At 40.2% G+C, this 10,969-nt stretch overlaps 1 protein-coding gene across 1 annotated transcript; it reads left to right on the top strand.

The window, feature by feature from the left end:
- Positions 1-506: 506 nt before the first annotated feature.
- On the top strand, positions 507-9,116 carry LOC134856225 (protein still life, isoform SIF type 1-like; the record flags this gene model as incomplete). The annotated part of the gene is given in 3 exon segments (XM_063872567.1): positions 507-748; positions 8,061-8,147; positions 9,064-9,116. Coding segments are annotated over 3 exon segments (382 nt in total), but the record flags the coding sequence as incomplete, so codon positions are not given.
- Positions 9,117-10,969: the final 1,853 nt, after the last annotated feature.

The following is a 10,969-nucleotide window of genomic DNA, read 5'->3' as shown; positions in this document are numbered from 1 at the left end:
CTGAATTATTATAACTGAAAGGCAAAAGTGAATTATGGATATCAATAACCAGACATTTGACCTTTCCCTTATGACAGGTCCCCTGATCACATCACAAATTGACGCTACTCTGCGCCCTCAGCGCAAGCCCCTCTCTCATATGACCCTTACGAAGACATTTAAATTAACATCCAAACTTACTCATCCTCCTCCCCTCTCTGTCAACTAAACAATGAACCCTTGGCGGCTTATTCACCAGTCCCCAAAACACATACATCAATTCTTTACTAGCTTAACTAGGGTTTTGCAAACTGAAGTGAACCAAAGTTAGTTTGAGTTTGGGTCATTGCTGTAATTTTCTTCTCAATTGGGAGCTGTGAAAAAAAAAATTATTAAGTTAAAAACCATTTTTCGGGGATGGGGGAATAGGGGTAGGGGAGAGGTTGAGGAGGGCAATACAATGGCCAAATCCTCTACAGGTTTTTTCTGTTACTTAATGTTTGAGAGATCAGAGGTTTTCTTTTTAGCATCGAGGTATTTGTATACCAAAAAGACGCCACAAACTTCTGCGATTCAAAAGAAAAACGAGAATCAGTCACAAGCGAAGACAATGAAAACAAGAGCGACGATGGTCAAAAGTGTGAAAAAGGAAGTGATCTGGCGGAATGGGTGTTGTTGAATGATGAACGACTACCAGTGGTGATTGTGTGTACCCAGAGTGAAGAAGAAGATCCTCCCAATTGGAAGTTTCAAGTCACTGTCGAGCAAGGTGGGCTAGGTTGCTCTGTATATCAGCATATAATTTTAAATAAAGGTTTTTGTACGGCATGGATTTTTGCAAATAAAAAAAGGTAGACAAGACGTGTGGATTTGAGGATTTTCATTGACTATTTTATAGTACCCTGAACCTCTTCTGACACACGTAGATTGGGGCCGAAATCGCTGAAAAACCAAGAGGCATTCTTAGTAAAATTAAACGTCGTTGAAAGTCTCCTTTCAAAAGACTTTCTCCGAGGGTATTGACAGGAGCTCGCTTTATGTATGGCCGAATAGCCAACAAAATGAAAATAAGATTATTATTACAAAAAGCCGAAAATTTATCTTGTTATGCAATATAACAACTAATGTTCACTGTCATTATGCTATTAATATGCAGTATGCATTCAATTTGGACTTCAAGATTGTGGGTATTGCGGTTTGTTCCCGGGTCGAGTTCCGCGACTATTTTTTCGACTTTGTCAGTCGCGGAAATGATAATTGCGCGACAGAAAATCCATAGTCTGGACAGAATTTTAAGTCGCGGACAAACTCTGGAAATACCGTATCTCGGTCGCGATGGTCGAAAAACTAGTCGCGGCGGTCGAAAAACAAGTCGCGGCGGTCAAAAGATTGTGGCCGCGCTCGAAAAGTTAGTCGCGATGGTCAAAAAATCAGTCGCGGCGGTCAAAAATTTAGGCGCGGCGGTCAAAAAATTAGTCGCGGTGATCAAAAAATTAGTCTTGGGGTTGTGTTTATCAGTCAATTTCTCAATCGATTGTTTTGAGATAGGGACCAGTTTGAGTTTATGTAAGTGCTATCAATTTGTTTTCTTCTGTCTGGAGACCTGCTTGAGTTTATGTAAGTGCTATCAATTTGTTTCCTTCTGTCTGGAGACCTGCTTGAGTTTATGTAAGTGCTATCAATTTGTTTCCTTCTGTCTGGATACCTGCTGTCGTGACCTTGCGATCTCTAACGTCCGATACGATCTGAAATAGAACAGTGCAGTAAGATTTCGATTTGATGCCTAACAGTTACCTACAATTAAAGTTGAACACTAACCTTTTTCCGATACTACACTTTTACACACTTCAACATGGCGCAGTCAGCAGAGAAAAAAGGCGGGGGAAAAATCCACTTAATATAATAGCATTTTCGGATGCACGAACACCGGAACCTCCGGTTTACTGGGAGAAGCGGATAAACAAATTTCACTGGGGGATGATAGCAAAATATCACATTGATCCCGATGATTTTTATTTTGCGCGTACTTTAAATGCGGCGGCTATTGCAGCGTTGCCAGAGGAGGTAAATGGAAAAAACCGTATCGATGCGGAAAAGAAGTTGAATCCTAATCTATACCTCTGCATTGGAGACGAAGCGCAACGGATATTCAAAGCACGAAAACCGGCGGTGAATGTTAAAACGGAACGTTACCCACAGGTCCTTGACGAGATGCAAAATGTTTTCCAACGTGATCGTAATGTAACCCATGAGAGGGGACTTTTCTATGGAAGAAACAGAAGGAGCACGGAACGTTCGAGAAATTCCACGCGGAATTGAGCGCTCTGGCGGGCAGATGTGATTTTGCAAATGCGGAAGAAAATGTTCGTGATATTTTTATTATGAACATGCGGGAATCGGATTGCCAACGAGAATCATCGCGATCAACAAAGTTACCCGAGGAAGTCTACAGGATCGCATTATCTTATGAACGTGGTGAGCGTGCATATAAATCATACACTGGAAAACCGGCTTCATCAGCGCTGTCGATATCTATAAAGCAAGAACGAGTCAATAATATAAGAAGGGGACAAGGGGGACGTGGAGGATACACCCAAGGATCAAGCAGTGGGGGAAGCGAAAATAACCGTAGGTGTTATAATTGCGACGCGCCGAATTTACTCTTGATCATATAGCAAATTGTCCTGCAAAAGGAGCAACATGCAACTCGTGCCGGAAACTGGGACACTTTGAACGAGCATGCAGAGGAATTAGGAGGGGTACTAACCAATGGAGAGGACGTAGACGAGTCGGCTTAGTCAGAGATGAAAATGAGCACCATCAGAGCATGCAGAGTGTGACTGATTTGGCAGAAGATCCAGTGGCGTGGGTGAATCAGCAGGGAAGCGGGGAGAATTAATCCATGGCGTCAGGATCGGACGACTACATGGTGATGTCCATCAAAAGAAAAAAGAACGAGACTGAACTGAAGATCCCTGGGGCCCGAGTCCAGGTTGAGGTGTCAGGGAAGAAAATGTGGTTGTGGATAGATAGCGGATCCACAGTCACAATTTTTAGCATGACGGACCTGAAAACAACATTAGGTAAAGCGAATATTCAGTTACAACCTTCAAAAGATGAATTCTTGGACTACAATAACAACCGAATAAACATACTGGGGAAGGTAGCAGTGACAATGTCGTTGAACGGTTGGGCAGCACCAGCACAAGTGTCTGTAATATCTGGAAATCATCAGTCAATCCTGGGGCGCGATCTGATGGGCACCCTAGACCTGGAGTTGGTGCAAAGAAAGAAAGTGATGGGAATCACAGGGGAAGGGAGCAGCCAAGAAGAGGAGGAATATGATGAGTTGCAGACATATTTCTGTAAGTTGTACCCAAATTTGTTTACTAGAATAGGAAAGATCCGGAACGCTAAAGTAAGAGCCGATTTCTTCGAAAGCCTGAAGCCGATACAACAAAAGGGGCGCCGGGTGCCTATCAGTCTTCAAGACAAAGTAGATAAAGAAATTCATCCGCTGATAAACGAAGGTCAAATCGTAAAATTACAAGAGTGCTCGGATAAGTATTTTGTATCTCCTATCTTAATCCGGCTGAGAAAAAGTATTCTACCAATAAATTAGAATTACTCGCAGTAGTGTGGGCCACGGAACAATTTCAAAATTATATATATGGCCGTTATTTTACAGTTATATCGGATCACAAGGCACTACTTACATTGTTAAGTTTTTCACCAAAAGGAAAAAAAAAACGTTTTTCAGCCGATGAACTCGATGGTACGATCGATTAGTGCCGTACAATTTTAAAGTTGAACATAGACAGGGGTCCAAAATGGGAATGGCAGACTATTTGTCTCGGTTTCCGTCCGCAGAGGCACCCGAGTCATTATGACGAAAGTTTTACAGTTGCGAAAATAAACATGATAAACGCAGCATTGAATCCTAAGGATCAAATGAAGCCTAGGGGTCAGAAAAAGAAAATAATTCAGAGAAAACTGACGGTTGAGGGTGATCAGTCATGTTGCGCTATAACGAAAACAGTTCCATCCAATGGGAATAAAAGAAAAGATGAATATGCAAAAACTCACCGTGAGCGCAAGCGCTCAATAGAGGGCGTGTTTACATGCAACCGGCGGTTAACCAATCAGAATCGAGATATTTGCATACCGGCGGAAATATGCAAATGCCGAAGAAAGAAAATCAGACGTTGTTCTCAATACGTAAACTCTAGTTGGAAAATTCAAAATATGAATAAAATGAGTAATAAAAATATGATGAATTCACCTGAAAAAACTGACCCACCAACTTCCGCCATTGTTAACACTTCAACCAAATCTGGAGATGTGAACCTTAATGTTGTTCTCAATCGGTTAAACCAACCACCCAGTATCAGTTCTGATTCGGATATTGAATTAAAACCACCTTCAAAAGTTGCTCAAAAACAGACAAATTCTAAAAAGTTAAAAACGATTATCTCATTTCCCCACCAGTTTCCCGGATTATCCTACCCACTTGTGCAGAACGATAAATGGATTTTTTCAATAGTAACATCCGACAGTAAAGTCGTTAGAAAATTAGATTATCCTGAGATCCTGATTCTGAAATTGGTAGAAGCAAATCTGGAAAAAGACCCTATTATGAAAACAATCAGAGATGCAATCAGAGACAAAAACCCACGAGCCAAGGACATCATAACAAAACTGTGGCAATATTACGCTCAACACTACAATGACTTTTCCGTACGTGAAAATTGCCTGTGGATGGATGGCCGGTTGGCCATACCGAAGGACATGTCGTCAGCAGTACTCAATCGTTTGCATTTTAACCACCATGGGCGCGACAAAATGTTTGCAGCCGCAAAGGATGTATGGATACCACTAATGCACAGGAACATTGCCGCTACAGCAAAGTACTGCAAAAGCTGCTTAGAAGCAGGTAAAAATCTTAAACTTGATATTCCAAAAAGTGACATGGGGGGAAACTTATGTACCTAAGGAACCGAATGATTTGGTCCAATTAGATTTCTGGAGCCCGGTCAATTAATTAAGGGGTCGAAAGAAGTATGTACTTGTAGCAGTAGACACTTTTCCGCATTGGCCGTCGGCGTATGTCTGTTCAAGTAACAAGTCTAAAAATGTATTAAGGTTCCTAAGGAAGTACATAAATACTCATGGATACCCAAGGAAATTGCATATGGATCAGGCAACTGAATTTTTCTCAACTGATATTCAAAATTTCTGTAATTACGAAGTTATTGAACTCATTAAATCTCCGGTTAAGGACCATCGCGCGACGGGAATGGTCGAACGAACAATTGGGTCGACAAAAAATTACGTGCTAACTTATCTCCAGGAAAATAAAAACTAAAAGTTTGGGTAGAGATATCCCGTGCGCTCAGCGCGCTACGTTTTGTGCCACATTCTAAGACTAAGCTAACGTCTTTTGAGGCTTATCATGGAAGAGAAGCGAATACGGCTCTGCAAAATTTGACGAAAAAACCATCATTGAAAAATCTAAACTGATCAAATGTTGTTAACCAGAAGTTATCTTGTTTAGACAAGGCGGGTAATCTCCCGGATGTAGAGCTAACCCTAGATTGGGAAAAGAGGAGCGACTTGGTATAAGGGGAAAGGAGGAGCGCCCCGGAGAATAGAAAAACCCGAAGTGTTTTGGAGGATGAGGAGCTAATCGAAACAAATCCCAAGGCTCAGGAGGTATAGGATCCCAAGGGAACAGGAAAAATACCAAAAGCACCAGAATGCCTCAAAAGGCATAAGACCAGCACAACAGTCTACCAAAGGACTGGAAAAACGGACCCGAAGGACCCGAGAAGGTATAAACGTTTACCATTGAAAATTAAAAAAAAATTAACTTAAAACACGGTGCAGATGGAAAAAGGGTCGTACTAAGGCGAAGTGGTGTTTCTTTTAGATCGGCGGCTGAAGAAAGCCAAATTGAGGATAGAAGTGACGCGTGCACCCCAGGACCTAGTAAGTCCCGAAAGAGCACCCCGGAACCAAGTGAACCCACAAAGTGCAAAAGAAAGGCCGAAAAGGATCCATTAGAGATGGAAAACGCGCGGAAATCAACGAAACATCGTATAGTAGAGTACAGCGCGGACGAAAGCGAGGAAGATGAGGATAGCGATTGGGAAGTCGAAAGGGACGAAACGGCGAAGATTACGGCGAGCGGGGGAGAAAACGTACCGTCGGGAACGGACAAGGAGATAACACCGAAAACCGTCGGTGGCAAACGAAGACAAGGCGTGGCGGCAACAAGAAAATCAACGCGACAGCGACGAGGAGTTGATAAAATGGGGGGAGTCATGATCCATCAAATAGAGCACAAGTAACATGATGAAGAGAAAAAAACCTTAGAGAGAGGTTTGGCAAGTCTGCCTGAAAATTCAATTTAAACTAAAACTGAATTAGTAACATGTACCCATAACAAAAGAAACAATGAGTTGATAAATTTTATATCTACGATTTAAAATTTATTTGTTGTTACCCGAATGAGATAGGGACCAGTTTGAGTTTATGTAAGTGCTATCAATTTGTTTCCTTCTGTCTGGAGACCTGCTTGAGTTTATGTAAGTGCTATCAATTTGTTTCCTTCTGTCTGGATACCTGCTGTCGTGACCTTGCGATCTCTAACGTCCGATACGATCTGAAATGGAACAGTGCAGTAAGATTTCGATTTGATGCCTAACAGTTACCTACAATTAAATTTGAACACTAACCTTTTTCCGATACTACACTTTTACACACTTCAACAGTTTCTTCAAATTCTTTTGAAACATTTTTCTCCAGACTTTTTTTTCGATTGCTGTTAACTTTTCTTCAGTTGCGCCAGTTGCTATTAATTTTTTTTTCGATCGCGCCAATCGCGGATATTTTTCTTCTGTCGCGCTGATCTTGATCAACTTTTTGGCCACCTCAACTAATTTTACGACCATGCCGCGACAAACTTTTCGACCGCGCCACCAATTTTTTACAGCCCCGATTAATTTTTCGACAGCCGCTACTAATTTTTTGACCGCCTCGACTAATTTTTCGACTATACCGCGACTATACTTTCGACAACCGCGACTATATTTTCGACTACCGCGACTAATTTCTCGACCGCCGCGACTAATTTTTCGACCATGCCGCGTCTAATTTTTCGACTGCGGCGACTAATTTTTCGACCATACCGCGACTATACTTTCGACCACCGCGACTATACTTTCGACCACCGCCACTATTTTTTCGACTACCGCGACTAATTTTTCGACCATGCCGCGAAAAATTTTTTGACAGCTTCGACTAATTTTTGACCACCGCTACTAAATTTTCGACCATCGCGAATAATTTTTCGACCATAGCGCGACTAATTTTCGACCGCCGCGACTAACTTTTCGAGCGCAGCGACAATTTTTTTGACCGCCGCGACTAAGTTTCTTTCGGTCGCGCCGGTTGCGGTTAAATTTCCTTCGGTCGAGCCGGTCGCGGTTAACTTTCCTTCGGAATTGCCTTGGTCCGCAAAGTCTGGAAATACCAAATTTTGGTCGTGGCGGTCTTAAAATATCCAATTTCGGTCGCGGCAGTCTGGAATTACTAAAATTTGGTCGCAACCGTCTGATCATAAAACCACAACCGTCTGATCATAAGATCATGAAGCCACAACCACGACCAGGGTTGAATATAACAACCACGACCCAGAAATGTCAAAAAAGACGTCTCAAAATACAATAAAAACGATAATTACTCTTGGGTTGCTTTCATCTAAGATTCTTCGAGGAAGTTAAATGCCCTAAAGCAATGGTAAGGTAGCACAAAAATCGGCATAAAAATTATTTTATGAGCTGTACAAAACAATGTACTTCAATATACTTTCAAAAGATTCAACACACCATAGTCAAATTCAAACCAGTTTTCTAAATAACCAACGAAACCGACATTCATGATTAAAAATCCAGTTCAGTTTTAGACTTTGAGTTTTGCTCACCTCAGCCCCTCGCCCTCCTCCCTCCCCCCTCCCCCTCTCCTCCCTCTCTCTCTCTCTCTATCTATGATTACGTTATTATGTTATAGTTCTATTTCAGGTGCGGGTGAGAAAGAGACCAAAAAAAGCAGCACAAGCTGCGACCCACCAGCAACCTCATTTCTCGACTGCCTCCTAACTTGCCCAGGTAAACATTCACCCAAATTGCCCAAAACATAATGCACTCAATCAAACTTACCACACGACTCCCTGGGCGAAACTTTGTAAACAACCCGGTGATTATTGCGCGTGTTTTGCAAATAACATTTGTGACCCAAACTTTGAAAATACATATTTTGGAGTAATTTGTCGACTTCTAAGCAATCATGCCGGGCGAACCGTTCTCAAAGCCCTTTTATCCCAGTCAAACTAATAATTTGACATGAAAAATTCCCCCAACCAGAATAGTCTTAACTTGAATTTATGCTCACTCCCAAATTTCACTAATTTGACATTATTGAACGCGCGTATTCTAAACAACTCAAATTTTATTTTATTGAAACCAAAAATTGGCGTCATTGAATTTATTGTAGAGGAATTTTGAAATTATTGAAGTTAATTTATTTGGGAAGTGATCAAAATTGATTGAATTTTTTACAAGAAATTTTTTTGAGCAAGAATAGGAATTGATTGACTTTTTATTGAATTCATTTTTGACTCCAGCCATTTACTTCTATATTGCCTATATACACCCTGAAATATCTTATAAACTGGTGATGCGAATGTTTCAATAAATGCTGATAAATTCTCTCTCTATAGAAAAATGTACGATTTGTTTCCACAAATTTAAAACCGAAGATTAAAAATTGAATCAGTTCTGATTATGGACCCAGAAAAAGTAGAGCGTCCAAATAGCGCCACAGGAGTCCGCAGCAAACACTTCATTGACCCCACTTCTGATCACGCTTGCGCTGCCACTCTACCCGCATCTCTCAACTCAATATGTCCCCCCAAATTCTCTCGGTCACGTATTCAGTCATTAACACCTCAGCCCCACCACCGCAAAATAGGGATCCAACAGAAAAGAGCGCCTAAGGGGGGCAATTTTTCCGTTTCTGTTTCAGGGACCAACCTGGAACGAACTTCGCCGACCTTTGTCGAGTGGAAATCAAAAGGTTAGTTGGAAGATCTTTTTATCAAACTCATTTTAACAAGCCGCGTTTTTTTCATCATCTCGGCTGTATACTAATTCAAGGTCGAGTTTCAATTCTAATGTTTTAAATTTTGAACATGCTATCCAACTTTTTCAGTTTTTCAAATTTGCAGTGATTGATTTTTTTTTCACTTTTGAAGCGCGCTAGGCACCAAAATACCACACACTATTTTCGTTCACTGCCCAGCAGCGGTTTTAAGGGCGGGGTGGTTGCGGACGCTCCCCCGTCAGGGTTTCGACCCCCTGCCGACCTAAAGGATCCCCCTTTGTACTATTTTGCTAAACATTTTTTCAGTCCCTGTTTTAGTTTTTTTTTTCGTGTTTTCTTGATGAGTTTATAAATAATGCATAAACAAGCAAAGAAACAAAACTTAAGTGGTATTTCAAAACGCATTATAGTCGCTGAATTTGAATTTTTGAGAAATCATTAGTTTTTCGGTACGTTTCTCATTACCATTTTCATATTTGTTCAACTTACAATTCCTGTTTGCGGATCTTTATTGCGTATAAAGAGCAATGAATAATTAATGATCATCTATTACATACAGTACTGATTTAAATTATCCAGACGAAAATAATTAAATATGAATTTTAAAACGCGTTTTTTTTAAGATAGGCTGACAAAAGACAAAAAACTTTCGACAAAACTTGCTTGGAGTCTTAGCAGAATTTTGCAACATTCGAACTTAAATTTTGACCTGAAAAAAGGTCAAAGTTACTGGGTCAATGGGTGAGAAAATTACATTAAAAGAAACCTCTTGTGTAGCCCAATAAGTTTTTGCAGAAAAAAATCCAAAATGAGCGTTCCTTAAACCTCAGTACAAGTTTCATTTGTTCGTAAAAATTTGACTACAAAAAGACTTTTAACTATTCAATCATTTAAAGACGCGAGAACGTTGTCTTCGGGTATGTTTTAATTTCTTAACTTCTTTTTCATGCAGAACCAATCTATCGGACTGGGTTGCTGGGTTGACTGATACATATCAAATTAAAGCCCTTTTAGTCGTGATTGGAACTACTCTATTAGTTTCCAAAATTTTTTCTCAGTGTCGAGAGAAACCGCGTTAAAACTTCGATTATCAAACTAGTTTCGCGCGACAAAAGCGAGTGCGCAGGCTGTCAATAGGCTTATTATGGTAAGCTGATACTTCAATTTGAGTCGTTAACACTTAGCTTAAGTTTTTGAATTTTTTCTTTCATTTTTTCGGAAAAACTATTCAAAACGCATAGTTAACTTTTACCAACAAAAATGTCTATATTTTATTCAGTTCCTACATTTTAGGAATTTTATAGTGCTACCTGCACAGCAACCGTTTTTTTGTTTGATTTGGCGCCAATTTAAATCAATGCCTTGAGAGTAATCATGTGAGTTGAAAACTTATCTAGCAATATCATTCATCGATTATTTATCCTGCAACATCCGTACGGTTGTGAGTAACTGGCCTGATCAAAGAAGAACAGTGTTTCCAAAATATCAATTATTAATTTACCTGTTTTACGGATCGAAAAAGTGTAACAGGCCCAGACTGATCATTTGAGTACGCCATATTCTGTGCAGCAAAACAAAACAAGCAGAAAAACTTAAGGCTTCCAAATACTTTTGAAGACCTTTTCATTTATATTTTACTTTTAGCTGGAAGTATTCTACTGCTGTATGTGAAATTAACTCGTCTTAACATAATTACAATTTGTTAACCGCTTGTCCGATTTGAAAAAAATTACCTTGAACTATTTAAAGTTTTAGTTCAGACAAGCGAAGTCTAGAATTTTCTATCCTGTTTACAGCAGCAAACACTCAAAACCTAACTTTAAAGAAG

The sequence above is a fragment of the Symsagittifera roscoffensis genome, unplaced genomic scaffold (genome assembly GCF_963678635.1).
Source record: "Symsagittifera roscoffensis unplaced genomic scaffold, txSymRosc1.1 SCAFFOLD_695, whole genome shotgun sequence".
NCBI classification, from domain to species: domain Eukaryota; kingdom Metazoa; phylum Xenacoelomorpha; order Acoela; family Convolutidae; genus Symsagittifera; species Symsagittifera roscoffensis.
This window is presented reverse-complemented; position numbering and strand designations above follow the sequence as displayed.